Raw genomic sequence first — 19,378 nt, 5'->3', positions numbered from 1 at the left:
CCAATAGAAACTTGCACAACCAGTCATTTCAATGCCTTCTTTTTAGACCTTGTGATGGGCTCATTTGAAATGTGTAATGGATCAATATTGTTAGTGGGCTGATTTACATCAATGAGGTAGTGATAACCTAACAAAAAGTCAATCGAAATAAATCATAAAGTCTAATTCCTAATCAAATTCAATATTAAATGATGAAATTAAAAAAAAATTCAATTAAAAAAAACTGGGTCAATTGTGTTAACCCACTACTCAAATTATGAGATGAGAAAAACTCAATAAAAAAACAAATCCAATGTTGAAGGATCCATGCATTGGGTCATGAGATTAAAATAATATCTTAGAGAGAAAATAGAAAAGAAAACAATCCGATTTAATCGGGGTTAAAATACCAAAACATGCGACCCTAATTATGAAACCAAAATATCCCTATAAAAAGTAAATCAAAATAAATTATAAAACTTCATTTTCAACCGACCCAATATTAAATAATGACATTAAAAAAATCAATTAAGAAAAAGAACACAACAAACGACCCGAGTAAATTTAGGTTAATCAGTTAAACATTATTTTTGGGTCATAAGAGTGAAATAATCTAATAAAAAAAATTATAAAACTTAATTCTTAATTATTTAAAAATTAATTAAAAAAATATTAGTCAATTAAATTAACCTGTATCCAAAAGTTAAATATTTTAATAAAAATAAATATAATATTAAAGAATAATATTAACAAAATATTGATCGAAAAAAAACCCCACTATTTCATTGAACAGTACTGTGTTAAAGTAGGGTACAATGAATACCTCTCATTTATTTTATTTTTTAATGTGCTGTCCCTCTCTGCTACTGGTTGCAGCGATATAATTTAATTAACTGTCTGAATCAAATAATAATAAAAAAAAGTCTCTTTAGTCACCGAAAAAATAACCGTTACAAATGGCTATGTGTCACTCCAACACTACTACCTGTCTTCTTCACCTCTCCTTCGGATTCCCTCACAACACTATTCCTTTGTTTCCTTGCTTAGATTCCAATCTCTCCCTCTCTCTCTCTCAAAACCCGTGAAGAATTCTCAATCTCCTCCTCCCCCTCACTTCTCCAATAAACCTGAAACACTCAGTTCTATAATGTTAAAGTCTTAATGTCTCTCTTTCACAAAACTTCGCACATTGTTCCTTCACCAGTTGTCCTGTTTCTCCTCCTGTGTTTAGTACTACTAAGAACCAAAGCATCATCAACTGATTTTGACTTCGGTACTTTAACTCTTAGCAGTCTTAAACTCCTCGGCGACGCTCACTTAAACAATGGCAGCGTCCGTCTCACTCGTGACCTGGCCGTCCCGAATTCTGGCGCCGGCAAAGTTCTCTACTCTAAACCCATCAGATTCCGACAACCATCCGCTCACTCCATCGCTAGTTTCTCCACTTTCTTCTCCTTTTCTGTTACTAATCTAAACCCTTCCTCCATCGGCGGTGGCCTAGCTTTTGTCCTCTCTCCGGACTCCGACGCCCTCGGCGCTGCCGGCGGCTTCCTTGGACTCCTCAACGTCGACGATGGGCCTGAGGCTGCTTCCAGTTTTGTGGCGGTCGAGTTTGATACTTTAATGGACGTGGAGTTTAAAGATATTAATGGGAACCATGTGGGTTTGGATCTTAATAGTATGGTTTCTACACAAATAAGTGATTTAGGAGCTATTAATATTGATCTAAAAAGTGGTGATCTTGTTAATGCTTGGATCGATTATGATGGTACTAATCAAAGCTTCAACATTTCTGTTTCCTACTCAAATCTTAAGCCCAAAGAACCAATTTTGTCTTTTAGTCTTGATTTAGACCAGTATGTTAGTGATTTTATGTATGTTGGGTTTTCTGGGTCTACACAAGGAAGTACAGAGATTCATAGTATTGAATGGTGGAGTTTTAGTTCTTCTTTTCAGTCAAGTTTAGGTTCCGAGTCACCTTCTTCAGTACCTCCACCTCCGACGGCTAGTTTGATGAATCCATCGGCTAATTCTGTTAAGTCCCCGCCACCAACATTGGCTCCTAGCGGTTTAGAGTCAGTTAGTGGTAAGAGTGACAAGTCTAATTCATGTCATAATCAACTTTGCAAGCAGGGTGCAGGGGCTGTTGCAGGGGTGGTGACTGCTAGTGCTTTTTTTGTTATTTTTGCTGGTGTTCTTATCTGGGTTTTCTCTAAAAGATTCAAGCATGTGAAAAAGTCAGTGTCTTTTGCATCAGAGGTTATTAAAATGCCTAAGGAGTTTAGTTACAGAGAGCTTAAATCAGCTACCAAATGCTTCAATGCGAATAGAATTATTGGTCACGGAGCATTTGGGACTGTTTATAAGGGTATATTGGCGGAGACTGGTGAAATTGTGGCAGTGAAGAGGTGTAGTCATAGCAGTCAAGGAAAGAATGAGTTTTTATCTGAATTGTCAATAATTGGGACTCTAAGGCATCGAAATCTTGTTCGGCTTCAAGGTTGGTGCTATGAGAAAGGAGAAATATTGTTAGTTTATGATTTGATGCCCAATGGGAGTCTTGATAAAGCGTTGTTTGAGGCAAGAACGCCTTTGCCATGGTCACATAGGCGTAAAGTTTTACTTGGTGTTGCTTCTGCTCTAGCTTATTTGCATCAAGAATGTGAAAACCAGGTGATTCATAGAGATATCAAGACCAGCAATATTATGTTGGATGAGGGGTTTAACGCAAGATTAGGAGATTTTGGTTTGGCAAGGCAAATTGAACATGATAAATCGCCAGATGCAACAGTAGCTGCTGGTACAATGGGGTATTTAGCTCCCGAGTATCTTTTAACAGGAAGAGCTACTGAGAAAACTGATGTGTTTAGCTATGGAGCTGTGGTTCTTGAAGTGGCTAGTGGGAGAAGACCCATTGAGAGAGAGACTAGTGGGGTTGGAAAAGTTGCGGTTAATGGGAATTTGGTGGAGTGGGTTTGGAGTTTACACAGAGAAGGGAGATTGCTAATGGCAGCTGATGCTAGACTTGAGGGTCAGTTTGAGGAGAGTGAGATGAGGAGGGTTCTGCTGGTTGGGTTAGCTTGTTCGCACCCTGACCCAATGGCTAGACCCGCTATGAGGGTTGTGGTCCAGATGCTTGTGGGGGAAGCCGAGGTCCCTCTCGTTCCAAGAGCAAAGCCTACATTGAGCTTTAGCACTTCACACCTCTTGTTGAGTTTGCAAGACAGTGTGTCCGACTGTAACGGCCTGATCGCCATTTCAAGTTCCTCATCAGAAAACAGCTTCATAAGAGGTCATGACCTAGTGTGATATATATTTTTTAAAATTATTATTATTCGTTTATGCATGAATAACACTATAACATCCACTGTAATCTCAAGTTTTTGTAGGGACATTTTTTTGGGTGTTAAATTAATGTATCTTCTGGTACACTACAAATAGTAGTGGGGGGCTTAAACTATAGTCGTAGAGGCAAATAAAAATGGTGGTGGGAGTCATTTTCATGCTTTTCTCAGTGGATGTGTTCTCCTTCGTGGAAGGGGGAGGGTACTTTGTGTTTGCCTTCACAAGCAAGCTTTTAGTCAAAAGCAGAAATAGAAGTTTGAGTAGAGGATTGGTAAAGCATTAGTGGCAAGTAGGTGTGTGCATGTTTTTTGTTAGCTTTTTAGAGACTTCTTTGGAGATGATGAGCCTAACGGCACAATGAAGTTAATTAAACAATTATTCTATTTTTTTGTTATCTCCCCTACTAGTTAATTAAACAATTATTCTATTTTTTTTAAAAATGTGCCGACCACTGGTTATCACCCGAATATCATCAAAATTTTCAAGCAATTATCTTCCTAGTGTTACAAATTACAAAAATAGCTAAATATTTTGAGAAAAAAAAAGTATTGAGAATAAAAGATAAATGAAATAATATTTTTTATTTGGTACGTCATTAATACATGAGGAAATAATTTTGTTTAGGAAAGGTATGGATAAGATTTTAATAACACAATTTGCAACTATTATTATTTTGCACCCAAGATTGGAAAGAGTCTCAAAACAGGAGGATGGGATGGGATCATATTAACTTCGTTCTTTGAAAAGAGAAGAGAAGAATAATTGTTTAATTAACTTCATTGTGTAGTTATCCGACCACCAGCTCATCATCTAAAGAAGTCTCACAACAGAAATCTAGTTTGAGATATTTTATTATTTTTAGTGATTCATGGGTTTTTATTTCTTTTTGTGTTGTTTTTTTTTCTAAAACAATGAGTATAAAAAGTAGCTAGTAAAATGTAACTAGTTGTTCTCTTAATACTATAAAACTTAGTGTCCTATCTTTATCTAAACAAAGACAAATTTGTCATGCAAATGATTAAAAAAAAAAGAAGATAATTATGCTTGTATTTGAGATCGATAATAGCTCATTAAAGAGTGAGCCTGCTATAGTCTTGAATTTTTCAACACTTATGTCATAACCTCATATTTTACTCCTCTCAAATATCTTAAAAAATATTTAATAAGAAAAATCAAGGAGAAACAATGAGAATAAGGGAAAAGAAGAAGAAGAAAAAGAATGCAATTAACAATGAAAATGAGAATAAATATTGAGAACATGATTGAAATTAACTAAAAAAATAAAAAATAAAAAGTCAATGACTGAATGGAAAAGGCGGCCACATGCAATGATCATTTTAATATAATCAAGGGTGAAATTAAAAAGAAATATTGAGCAAATAGTTGAAATCCGCTAAATAATTAAAAATTAAAAAGCTAATGAATAAATGGAAAGAGGTGGCCACATAGAAGCACCATTTTAATGCAATCAAGGACAAAATTAAGAAACAGTATCCAATAAGAGGTTAAAATTGGATGAAAAAACATTAAAGATTCAAAATGACCAAATTCAAAAAAGCAGAGAAATTGAAGGACTTCATTGAAAACATGAAAAATTCTTTTTAAATCAAAACAACACATTTTATTTTAAAAGCAAACAAAGTCGCTGTATTTTAAATGAAATAGTGTGTTTCACTCTTGAAAAAAAAATGCACCAAAATAACATCTTTTTTTTTTTGCATGGGTTAAAACAATCCTCGTTTCCCTCCTGCGTGGCATGTTCTGCAATCTTTTGTTTTTCATGTCTCTTGGTTGGAAATTTTCTCTCTCTCATGCCTCTCAAACTTGTTAAACAAAACACCACTTTCCTCCTTTACATGGGTACTACATGCTCAACTAAAAAAAATGTCTTGCCCTTTTAAGCCATTAAAAAAGTGGTGCAAAGAAGCCAACAAAAATAGCCTTGGATAAAGAGTATAACCATGGTGAAGGGTTGAGATTAACCTAAAGAAACCAATGGCCACAATCACACCATAAAAAGGTCCCATAAGCTTTATCCTCGCCTATAAATAGAGGGGAGAAGCAAGAAAAGAAAAAGATCAAGGTTAGAGAGAGACAATGTTGAGAAAGAAAGAATAAGAAAAACAAAGTTTTTGAGCTGGAAATGGAGGTGGTCTGAACTAGGAAGAAAAGGAGGGAAAATAAGAGGGAAAAAAAAGAGAAAAAAAAATGAAGAGAGAGAGAAACTCATAGTTATAGAAAGAACCACCCAAATAGTTGAAATCCGCTAAATAATTAAAAATTAAAAAGCTAATGAATAAATGGAAAGAGGTGGCCACATGGAAGTACCATTTTAATGCAATCAAAGATAAAATTGAGAAACAATATTGAGTAAGAGGTTGAAATTGGATGAAAAAACATTAAAGATTCAATGACCAAATTCAAAAAGCAGAGAAATTGAAGGACTTCATTGAAAGCATGAAAAATTCTTTTTAAATCAAAACAACAACATTTTATTTTAAAAGCAAATAAAGTCGTTGTATTTTAAATGAAATAGTGTGTTTCACTCTTGAAAAAAAAAATGCACCAAAATAACATCATTTCTTTTGCATGGGTTAAAACAATTCTCGTTACCCCTCAAACTTGTTAAACAAAACACCACTTTCCTCCTTTTGTGGTACTACATGCTCAACTAAAAAAAATATGTTGCCCTTTTAAGCCATTAAAAAAGTGGTGCAAATAAGCCAACAAAAATAGCCTTGAATAAAGAGTATAACCATGGTGAAGGGTTGAGATTAACCTAAAGAAACCAATGGCCACAATCACACCATAAAAAGGTCCCATAAGCTTTATCCTTGCCTATAAATAGAGGGGAGAAGCAAGAAAAGAAAAGGATCAAGGTTAGAGAGAGACAATGTTGAGAAAGAGAGAATAAGAAAAACAAAGTTTTGAGATGGAAATGGAGGTGGTCTGAGCTAGGAAGAAAAAGAGAGAAAATAAAAAAAAAAGGAAAAAAAAGAGAAAAAAATTGGAGAGAAAAACTCATAGTTATAGAGAGAACTACCTAAAAAGACTTTCCACCGTTGGCATGCCACCTTCCCTGCCACTAGAAGCCACTATAATAGCTCTTCCCTCGTATGTAACCAACTTTAACGTGATACAAATCCTTCTTCCTTCTCTTTTCTTCTTTTTCCAAGAGGTTGTGAATGTTACTAATTAAAAATAAAAATAACTCCCATTACACTATTCATGCATGACTAATATTTATCTATGTATTTTTGTTGACTTTGCAATCATGTTAGCTTCGTTTTATAAAACTAAGCTCACACATTTTTACATATGCATATATGTGTAAAATTCATTTTTGAAAGTAGGTTACTATTTACCCATGGATTTTTGTTATTTTATTCTTATTGGTTTTGTATTAACTTTAGTTTCATTTCATAAAATTATGCTTTTGTCTTTTTATGTATGCATGTGCATGTAAATATCAGGTTTTTGTCACATTAATGTCATGTTTGGATAAAACATGGGTTTTAACAGTTAGGTCAATATGTCTCCTGGTTTTTAGAGGCTGGTGTAGGCCTAACACGACATTTTCAACCTCAAAAGTAGTTTAAGAAAATGAGGCGACAAGTTTTCATTAAGTTAACGTTATTATTTTTTATTAAACTTGGATTTTAATAGTTAAGTTGACGTGTCTCTTAATTTTAGGGATTGATGTAGGCCCAACACAATGCTTTAACCTGAAAATGAGGTCAAATAATAAGTTAACAAGTCTCCTTAAAGGAGAGATCAACATGGGTCGAACATAGTGTTATGTTCAATTCTTATTTTTATAGAGTAATAATAATAGTAATAATAAGAAGAAGAAGGGTTAAGAAATATAAAAAAATATATATAGAATTTGAAAAAAAAAAAACATTGAGTTGTCAAACTACTGATTTAGGGTCCAATGTTAACTAAACAAACATCCATTAACAATAAATGATTGCAAATAATCTTAGAAAATAACTTGAATAGTTAATGGTATGAATTTAGGAAGACAAACAGTTGAGGCAATCTTTCCTTGGAAAGGTTGACATAGTTGTGATTTTTATTTTCTCTTAAGCAAAACCAAATCCTTACTCAGATCTCTAAAACCAATGCACATTTTAGGACTTTTAGTCTCTTTAAATAACTAGATGACGACTCTATTTTTTATATTGTTTTTTTTTAATTTTGGAGGTCTTATTTTTGTCAGGGGTGACAACTTAGATACCAAACAAGTTTTGATAATTATGTAATAAAAGAAAACTAGTTGAAATTAATGTGAAGGCATTATAAAAGAAAGCTAAAATAAAAATAAAATTACACCTTCTAACATTTTACTAAAATTGTTATATTTTTAAAAGAGAAGGTTGGTAAGGTTGGTTAAGTGATGGTATTCGTTACTTATATAAAAAGTTGTATGTATACATGTAGCTAGAAAAAAAAAAATTAAGAGTTAGGATTGTGAGGACATCTTTAGTGTTTCATTACATAATCATTATGGATTGTAAATGGAAACAATGTTGATTGTGATAATGATTTTGTTTTTTTAATTTTTTTTAAAAAAAACTTTGGTTATCACATTCTCAATCCCAATATCAGGTTAATGCTTGGTTTTGTGAAAATAATTTGATTTTATTGTTTGCAAAAAGTAAACACAAATGGATCAAAATTAAAAGTGGGTGGAAATGTAGCCTTTTTTTTACCCAACATTGTTTATTCAAAAGTGGTTAATGCCCTGTACTATAATAATAATGGAGTCATTGCATAAGCAAATGAACCAAGGTCTCATCAATGATTTAAACAAGTATTTAAAAAATTCATTTGATTTGATAAATCAATTAAATAAAAGATGTAAAGATAAAGCAAATATCCACCAAAAAAATCTAGAAGATCCTTTTACTAAATCATTATCCATGTAGAAGCATTAATACTACATGTACCAATATGGTATTAGATATATGAGTGACTGGCTTTAGTGCTAGTGAAAGATTGTTAGTTTAATATGCCTCGTAGCCAATCGGTTGGTTGCACGTGGCATTATTATATTCGTGTAAATACATATTTATTATTAATAAAAGCTTATTTTATCTTTAATATTCATATAATATTAGATTAATAAATCTAATATTTGATTTATGAATCTAGGATAAAGAAAAAGTTTATGAGACAAAAATTCTTCGCAAAGAAAATTATAAAGTTGTTATAAATATAGGATTCCAATTGCATCAAAGCATTGTTCCTAAAATGTTCATGGTCGATGTTCTTTTAAATACTTGACATTTATTAGAGCGGTAGAGATTGATACACATTATATTCTTTCCTTAATGAAAGGAAGAAATTCTCATAAGCTGAGGTATAAGGGATAACTAAAACTAGTATATAGGAGTTTGTCATAAGACATGTATACTGAACTGACCCTTATGAGAATTATATATAGAGAGATCATCTATGTTTATAGAAAGACTCACGTGACGGTTGTGTAAGTGATCATTACACTTGAGATCATTAAGTTAACTTATATAGAGAATATTATGTTTTGATCTCGTTATATGTTATCTTAATCAAGGTAACGAAAACACAGATATTGGATATAACATGAACTATATGAAGGTACTAGAGTGATCAATAAAGGATTCATCACCCTATGTAAATTAAGAGTTTCAAATCTTATTCAAACGATCAATGACTATTATATAGAGAACATGATTTAACATGACATGCATACTTCATGCTTTACTATTAAATCAGAATATTATTAATGAAAAGATATTAATTATTGACCAAATGATATGTTATTTGAACCGATCAACTGCTTTAGCTGTTAAAGGCATTCCAACAGCTATAAATTGCCAGTTTCTTTTAAAAACATATATATAGCTCTCTTTTATGCAAAATAAATGAGAGATTTTAAACATATATGATATAGAAGCTATTCAAACAAAAAAACTAGAAATCATCAATCATAACATACTCTAAGTTGTGCTAAATTAAATCTTCATATTCTAGTATAAAAGTATAAAATCTCACACTTATTACACTTACACATCTTCAATCATTCTAAGTGCTATTGAGTGAGTTATAAAAATTATAGTTTTCAATTGTATAATCTACTCTTTGGTATCAGAGCTTGGTTCTCACATGTATATAAGTTTGCTTAGATTTGAGCAGAATGTCAACCACTAGTTTTAATATTCCAAATGAAGGATCTACAACCTTTAGGCCACTTTTTTTTTATGGTAATGATTATGCCTATTGGAAAGTTAGGGTGATTATATATCTTCAATCTATTGACTATTATTTATGGATATTTATTAAAAATGAACCTCATATGCCTACTAAAATTGAAAATGATATAAAAATTCTTAAACCTAGAAGTGACTATACCGACGGTGATAAGAAGTTGTCTTCTATGGAAGCTAAAATTATGAGCACTTTTTATTATGCCTTGATTAGAAGTGAGTTTAATATAATATCATCTTGTAAAAATACTAGGGATATATGACATGCTTTATAAATAACTAACGAAGATACTAATTACGTTAAAGAATTCAATTTTGATATGCTTGTACATCAATATGAGTTAATTAAAATGCTTTCAAATGAATCGAAATATAAATTTAGGAGATTTCTTACTGGTGGTTTGTGTGGATTACTGTTGGAGGGTGGACAATTAAATAACTTGTGGTTTGCGACAACTTAGCCTTTAAAAAATTATTACAAGTTGAAGAAGATCATATTTTTAGATAATAAATTCCTAAACAACTTTATATGTCCATCAAGATCTTAGAAAATCCTAAAAAAAATTACTTTATTGTTTTCATTATGTATATAATATTTGAGAATCCAATATCTATAGGCCTATTTCATTAGCTAGCAAACAAATTTGGTTGGAACTTAATAATTTGTTACGTGGAAATAGGCACAGCCAACCCCAACATGCCTTCATGTTATCCTGTGTCTTGGTGACCCAGATCCAGCAATGCACCTTGTCATGTATCAGCAGAAATGAGTGACAAAATGCAGGCTACTTTTCAGATATCAAGACTGATTCGCCTGCATTCCAAATTCAAGGAGCTCAGCTAAATATTCCAGCTTTCAAAAATACATTACCACAAAATTATAAAGCACAATCTTCCACTGATGCACATGCAGCTTAAAATTCATAACATCGTACACTACAAAGACCCGTGATATTCCATGACCTAAAACATTAATTCACCTTGCTTATGATAATCTTGAAAAATATAACCTAATTGATCAAATTTTAAATTTGTTTCCTATAGCTCATCAGTTCGAGTCTTACAAATCTTAGGGTCACTGGAGGCTTATATTGTCGTTAATTTCAGGATCTGTGGGATTAGTCAAGATGCTTGCAAGCTGACCCGAATACCCAAAATAATCTTTAAAAAAAATCACCTTGAGGATAGATTTTGTACCTTAATATACCAACAAAAGTATTGTCCTGTTTCTTATTTGTCTAATAATTATTTGGTGTCTTACTTGCTGGATCACTGCTAAGATATATTGCTGTAAACATTGCTTGTTGGTGTCGATCCCTGTAATTAAATAAGGCAGTGGCATGTGTGCTTACCGTTCATTTAGTTATCAAGCTCAATTTTGGTGTAAATTGTGCCCATTGCCGACCATTTGTAATAAGATTCTTAAGCAAATGTAAATGACAATGTTGTCTGATTTTCAGATCGAGAGGCGGACACACTCATTTTCCCAAAATGGTTTTGAACAACTACAAGAGATTATCTTATAAGCTAGATAACATTTTTAAATGGCCCGCTGGTATTTAATTATGCATCGCTTTAGCAAGTAGAGTGCCAGAGTATGATCATCTACAGCCTACAGGATGATATTAGCATGTGACCCATCACCAAACTATTCTGAGATTGAACACATACCCCGTCTATCTTTATATATATATATATATATATATATATATATATATATATATATGTGTGAAACCTTCATTCATAAAAACAACCTTCATTCATAAAAACATATATATATATATATATATATATATATATATATATGTTTTTATGAATGAAGGTTGTTTTTATATATATATATATATGTGTGAAACCTTCATTCATAAAAACAACCTTCATTCATAAAAACAATCAACTAACATAGGAGAATGTGTAGAATAGGAATTAGAAAACAAAGCATCTGCAAAACTACAAAAAGCAAGCCAACCTATAATTACTAGTTACTAAAGTGCCTTACTTAGCATAAAAACTTGGAGCCGTCTATCAAATAAGTAATCATGAAAACTCAAATAGTAAAAAAAATTAAACTCAAATAATAATAATAAAAAATTATAATTTTAGTTTATATTGATTAATCAAATGCTTTCAAAATTATAATCGGGAAAAAAATATAATTCAAACCACACTATGTTTTCAAACAGATTCCTAATCCTAAATTGATTAAGATAGTGATGATAATATTATTATTACTTGCTAATGCAATGTAATTTGGTATTTAATAGTTTAATGATCTAGCCTTAATATTTAATCCAATACTGATAGGTTGCCTGGGGAAAAGACTAGGACCAAGAATACTGGGGAGAAGGCTTAATTGCTAATGATTGGATTCATTGTTTGGTGTCTAAAGGTACCGGAGGTGATATATCAAGTACTAGAACAATCACTTGGCAATGAAGAGGGAGTTGTTTTTTTGTAATAATATACAACGCATAACTATAGTCTATGTATATTCTGCTTGGTTGACGAGGGAAATTACGGAACAAAATGCATACAAGTTTATTTTATTCTTAGTATGTATTATCATCAAATTTATAATTTTTAGAATAATAAATACAGATAATTATTTTTATTTTAGTTTATAATAAATACTAATTTTTTTAACTAACTTAAAATCGTAATTTATTCATTCATCAAAATCATGTTAAAAAAGGATTTGTAATCATTGTAAAAAAAAAAAAGATAATATACTACTAAGAAGATAATAATTTATGATTTACACGGTTATTAAATTATTTTTTAAAATATATTTAATAATTAAACCAATTATATATCAAATAAAATATTTGTATGAACACAAAGTTAAAATTTAACATAGTTACAAATGAAAGATAATAATTTCATCACAAATATATATTTTTTCATTTATTCCCTACCTCTTTATCATTAAATCTATTTTTAAAAGAATATGACCGATTTTTATTTCTCTATATTATGAATATTTTAATTATAATATTAATTTTTCAATAATGATATTCATTTTCTTTTACAATATTAAAAAAATCCTACATTCAATAAAAAAAACCCTCTTACTGTACTTTTTAATAAAGAAATCACTCTTATATTAATTAATTTAAATCAATTCATAAAAAAATTAATTTAATCTAACTCGTTCATTTTTTAATTGTTAAAAATAATTAAATTATATAAAATGATTTATTGTTTAGTTTTAGCAATTGATTTTTCCATATGAATTTGATGAAATAAAAAGACCAAATCTTTAATATAATTACATTCTTAAAAAGTATTTTTAAAAATTAAATATATGTGTATGAGTAAAAAATATATTTTAAGATATTCATTTAATACACAAAGAAGAAAAAATATATGGCGAGACATGAATGAAAATTGGGAAACATGAGTAGTATTAGAAATTGGGAAACATGACATGTTCCCTGTCATGTCATGCCATACTTTGAAGCCCGTACAAGGCTACAACACAACACTATACTATACAAGAATATTTTGTTCTTCCTCTCCTCTCTCTTTTTTTTTTCTAAAATTGATGAAAAAACCATTAATATGCTCATGATTTTTATGTTTCTTTCTAGCATGTGATATGTTAATAGATGAGTGTCCTTTTTTTAGGTTTTTGGCATAATTATTATTCTCAGCAAACAAATCAGGTAGATTTTTTTATTCATTTTAGATTCTTTATAAAATTAAAATAACTTTCTCTAACGTGAATACCATTTTTTCTTCCTTTCCCCTCATAATCAAGGGTTTTTAACATGGATTTTGTCCCCTTCCTTCAACTTGGTTTGCCTTGAAAGATAGGTATAGGATAAATTCATATCACGGGGTTGCTCGGTTATTCTTTGTTTTAAATACAATTTTTTTTTATTATTATTATGTCAATTCTTTTTTCAGATGTCATGTTGGTTGATTTGACTAGGTGAATTAGATTTAGGGAAAGTATTTCCTCCAAAATAAATAATAATTAAAAATAAATTATTTACTCCAACAAACTTGCTTTAATGACAATGAATTAAGAAATAAAGATGGCAATAAAAAAGGAGTGGAATTTGAATTAAGAAAAAAAAAAAGAGTTCATCAGACGAGAGAGAGGATAGACATCAACTTTATCATATTTTTCTAGTAAAAAAAATTATATAGGAATTGACTTGGTATAACTTAATCAACTTGACATGTCAAAAGATAACCTAAATGACATGTAAAAACATAGTTTAACTCATAAAAATTCAAGAAAATATTTTTTTTAAAATGAATATTGAAACGAAAACATATCGGATTGACCCAGTTTAACTTGAGTTAACATGCAAATCCATGACTCAAATCATAAGACCATCATAACCCAAAAAAATTAAAATAAATTATGAAGCTAAATTTCCAATAAAATTAATGTTGAAAAATAAAAATTAAAAAAAAATTAAAAACAAAGAAAAGAATGATCTAAGTTAACTTATTAACCTCGTGACTCGGTTTATGGAACTAGGGTAACCTTATAAAAAGTAAACATAAAAAATGGTCTGATTCAACCTAGGTTAACCTGCCAAACCTACGATCCAAGATAACCCTATAGAAATAAAATCAACATAAATTATGAAACTAAACTTCCAATAAACTCATTGTTGAAGGATTAAATTAAAAAAAAATCAATCTAAAAACAAGACACAATAAAACAACTAGAGTTTACGTGATTCAAGTTATAAGACCAAGATAACCTTATAGAAGCAAACTGAAACAAATCATGAAGCCTAATTATTAATCAACACAATATCAAAAGATGAAATTGAAAAAAATACTAATTAAAAAAAGACAAAATAAAAACTCTAGTTAACCAGGTTAACTCGACAAACCCGTTACCCAAGTCATGAGACCAAGATAACTTTATAGAAAGCAAATCGAAATAAATCATGAAGTATAATTCCTAATCAACTCAACATTAAAAGATGAAATTGGAAAAAAAATATCAATTAAAAAATATATATAAAAAAAACTAAATTTAACTGAATTAACCTGCTAAACTCGCGATACGAGTCATAAGACCAAGCTAACCACATAAAAAGTAAACCATAATAAATTATGAAGCACAATCTCCAATAAACCAAATATTGAAGGATAAAATTAGAGAAAAAACACAGATTTAAAAAAAAAAAGATATTATTGAAATGAATAGTATTTTGTAAGGTGGTGCACAGTAAAAGCACCACCCCTATTAGTTTTTTGTTAATAAAAAATTGATAAGGACAAGAAAAGCTTATACTATAAAAATTAATTAATTAGTTTTTAAATTAAAATAAGTATTTAATTCATAAATCTAATAGATAATTTGTTCGCGATATGTTGTGAGTCAAATCAATTTTTATTAATGTATAAAAAATATTTAGACATTTTTAACATGTTTTATAGTTGAAAAAAAAATTAAGTCGTATGGGAGTTAACTTGTTATGACCCCGTCGACTTGGTAGATCTATAAGCAACCTAAACGAATGATAAAAACATAGTTTGACTAAAAAATTTCAATATGACATAATTTTGTTAAATATTGATACAAAAACATATTGGATGGATTTGGTTCAACCTGGGACGTTAACTTACAAAATCTACAATCGGATCATAAAACTATTATGACCCTATAGAAAGAAAATTGAAACAAATTATACAGTCTAATTTCTAATTAATCTAATTTTAAAGAATAAAATTTTAAAAAAATCAATTAAAAATTGATAAAAAAACAACCTAGTTATTGTAGATTCTAAAAAAAAAGTTGTCAAGCATTCAGTTTACACTTTCTTAAAAAATGTGTTATATAAAAATATTAATTAATAAAGTTATGATAGAAAGATCTTTGCAAAGCAAAATAATAATACTGATGAAAGTACAACAAAACAATAATAGGCACTAAAAGACAAAGAATACACTGAATTAGGGTCAAAACACAAAAAATTCTAAAACCTTATTTTATTTCTAAAATAAATATTTGATAAAGTTTATCTCCTAAAAAGTTTTCCAATGCCTTTAATAGGCTAAAAACTAACTTAAACTAGGAAAGGAAAACCAAAATCCTAACACATAAAGGAAATTAACACAAAATCCAAAAATAAACAATTATTTAAAAAATAACTAGGAAAAGTAGCAAAACTAACCTAAACAACAACTTTTGGATCTAATTCTGGGAGATCCAACAGTTTAATGAGTGACATAATCTTTTCTCATAAGAAAACAATATGTAGAATATGTAGAATCTCTTGTAAAAATTTGAGTCTGATCCAATGATCAAATATCCTGTTATTGTCATTTTAAGTCACTATTCTAATTTGGCACAACTAGACTTTCTCTAGGGCAGGCCTGTCTCATTAATCCATGAAAGCATTTTTTAGGTCATCCACATAATTTGTTTGAGACAGATCCCCATATAACTCTCCCTAGGACCCCTATCTTTACAAACCTGGTTACATCATTCTTGCCGAGTTGGAAAACTTGTCTTAAAGTTCTGGTCATCACAATGCCACTATTATAGTTGACCATTTTTAGACCTTTATCGTGTGATCGACTTAGATAAATTAAGCCAAAAATCAATTTCTAAAACACTCTTGAATTTGACAGAACCATTACTGATCACCAATGACTTGTTACACAACAAACCCTTACTTCCCTTACTTAGACTCTCCACCTCTTCCTTTTCTTTTGTCTCATTCTCCACAAATCTTGATAAAAATAACTTATTTTTACCCTCGTGTTCAACAATTTCCTCATCCTTTCTATGTGACAGTACTATACATTCACTTTTATACTAAGGTCATACGTATTATGTCTTCCATCATGCATGATATTCTTGTCATATTGTCATGGCTTGCCCAACAATACATATGACATGCATCCATAGCCACCACATCACAACAAAGATTATTAAAATATATTTTGCCTATAGAAAATAAAATGAGAAAGTGTTTGTCCACGATTACCTTAATGTCTTCATTCATCCATTTTAGCTTAAAAAGGGTGAATTGTCTTTCTGTGTCAAGGTGCAACTTATTCAACACTTCGACTGACATTGTATTTTTTTATAGTTATCATTATCGATGATCATATAGCATGCATTATGGTTAACAATACATGTTGTTTAGAAGATGTTAGAACACAACCAATCCTATTTTGAATCACCTTTTGATGATAACATGATCTTTTAGACAACTAGTGTAATATTGTCATTCACATTCAAAATCTCTTCACTACTATTAGAATCATTATAAACATGATCAACCACACCATTCATGGGCATATTTATCAACATATTATTTCTTAGATGACTTTTTAGTTTACATGTGATACTTACTAGCCTGATGCATGTTGGTCTTGAATTACTGTTGGACCCTCATCTATTGTATTGATTTTTTATAGAAAAAAGTTTTTTGTTTATAGCCCAACAGTTTACTGCTTCTCCATTGTCAAGGCCTTGACTTTGAAACTATCTATAAAAACTATAAGCACAACATGTTTTGAATAGATTGTCGTAACTTACTCAGATCTTTTGCCACTAGTTCTTCTTTCATTTTTGTCAGCTCATTCCTAGCCACTAATTGATAAAACCCACCCGTATAATCATTGACAAATTTAACTCCTTGTTTCAACATGTGGAGCCTTTAGTACAAGGTCTGGGTATATCTAAATGGAAAAAAGTGCTCTTTCAACTTCTTCATCTTTTCTCAATAACTTATTCTCAGCTTTCCTTATCTCTCTCATGTCCTCTTCAACTATTCCTACTTGGAAAACCCTCACCCTTTAATGTGATTGCAATAAGCTTTACTCATATCTATTGAGGACCTTTTTGCATTAAAAAATTCATTCTACCTCATTCATCCCATCTATGAACTCCTTTGGTTGTAAAGTTTTTGTGAAATTCTAGGATTTTAATGTAAAACCTGAAATCTCTAGATTCTATCTCTTTCTTATCAATAGGCTATCTTTTTTTTATTATATCTCTAGTTTTCAGTATTGGTCAAGGACTTATGGTTATTATCTTGATTCTATTTATGTTTTTATAGCTCTTTCTCTTCTAACCTACGAGTCAATTTTATGATATGTCTCTGTATGTCCTCCATGATGAGCTCCTAGATGTTTCTCTCCTAAAAATGAGCCTTACTATCCCTTTGTTGGTCACACCCTGCTCCACATCTTCTTGTCATGATTGTTAACAACACACAACAAGCAAACAATTATCAATGAAATTATTGCACAAATCAAGCTATATAAACTTGGGATCGTTGGGATTTGATACCAACTGATACACACTAAAGCACAATAAGATAACAACAAGCATATAAAGACAGAAGATAGACTAAATTAAGGTTAAAACATAAGAAACCTAAAACCTTGTCTTATTTATGAAAAAAAAAATGACCAAGTCTGCCTCCTAAAAAGGTTTACAATGTTTTTTATAGGGTAAAAAGATTGATCTCGAACAAGAAACAAAACCAAGATCCTAACACATAAAGAAATTACCATAAAATCCAAAAATAAACAATAACTCTAAAAATAACTAGGAAAAATAGCAGAATTGGATCAAATAACAGCTTCTGAACTTTATTTCAGGAGATCTAATGATCCGATGAGCAATACGGTTTCTCCTCGTAAGAAAATGACATGTATAGTATCCTGTAAACGAAATAAATCTGGCCCAATAATCATTCGTTATTATCTTGGTTTAGTGTGATCAAAATTTCTCTTAAATCAAAACATGTTATATTAATCTATGAAAACATTTATTATGCTATCCACGTAATTTATTTAGTATAAATCTTTATATGACTTATCAAAACCCTATCTTTACATACCCGGCTATATCAAATAATGAGCTGGATAAAATCCACTGATTATGTAGTCAAAATATTAAAGTAATTTTTTCTACAGTACCCCTAATTAAAACCCGTTTTACAAGGAGCCAACTTTGTTTGAAAAGGGAATGCTAAAAAAATATGAATAAAAAATGATAAAATGACATTCTTATTACTGGTGGAAAGTCAAGAATAACAATTTCTTATTTCAGGAGTAGTGATTAATAAAATATTTATTTTTATATTTTAAAAGTGTTATTGAAAAGAATTGAAATTTTTTATTTTTTATATATATTCATATTTTTTTGATGTTTTAATATCAAAAATAAATTTTTTAAAAATAAAAAATATATTATTTTGATATATTTTCAAGTAAAAAATATTTTGAAAAACAACCGCTATTATATATTTATATACATATAAAAAGTTATTTATAATAAAGACCTTGCAATTCAACAAAATTAAAAACTATAGTCTTATAAACTATCATTCATCCTTATAGTTTTAAATTCACTATGGTTTTTTTTTCCTTCAATTTCATATTCCTTGTCATTTTTTTTCTACAAAATATAAGTAGCTAAGGTGGAAGATTTGAGTGGAAAGAGGATATTATTAGAAAAAAAAAGAGTATTATCAATATTAATCAAAGAACTATTTAATTATTAATTATTGTTGAAACATCATAAATTAGTTAAATAATTTGATAAACTACAAAAATTAAGTTATAATTTACTTTTATCCTCAAAATGTCATCACCGTCATCTTAAATGATAGAATTTATAATTTATAAATAAATTCATAATATTCTACTAATTATTTTTATAGAGATTTGTATTTTTAATACCATTTTATTAATTTATTATCGAAGATGCACAAAACAATTCGAGGGAAGTGTCAAAGAAGGCGCACTGCGCACACATAAAAAGGTCACCAAACAGGGGCTAAAACAAAACGTTTAAACTTTTG

The 19,378-nt window shown here is 29.9% G+C and overlaps 1 protein-coding gene across 1 annotated transcript; it reads left to right on the top strand.

The window, feature by feature from the left end:
- The first annotated feature begins 938 nt into the window (after window positions 1-938).
- Window positions 939-3,600, top strand: LOC133687852 (L-type lectin-domain containing receptor kinase VIII.1-like). The gene has a single exon (XM_062107187.1). The coding sequence runs from the start codon at window positions 1,141-1,143 to the stop codon at window positions 3,286-3,288; it is 2,148 nt and encodes a 715-aa protein (XP_061963171.1). The 5' UTR covers window positions 939-1,140; the 3' UTR covers window positions 3,289-3,600.
- Window positions 3,601-19,378: the final 15,778 nt, after the last annotated feature.

The sequence above is a fragment of the Populus nigra genome, chromosome 3 (assembly GCF_951802175.1).
Source record: "Populus nigra chromosome 3, ddPopNigr1.1, whole genome shotgun sequence".
Taxonomy (NCBI): Eukaryota; Viridiplantae; Streptophyta; class Magnoliopsida; order Malpighiales; family Salicaceae; genus Populus; species Populus nigra.
Note: the sequence above shows the minus strand (reverse complement) of the source record. Positions and strands in the feature narration are given on the sequence as shown.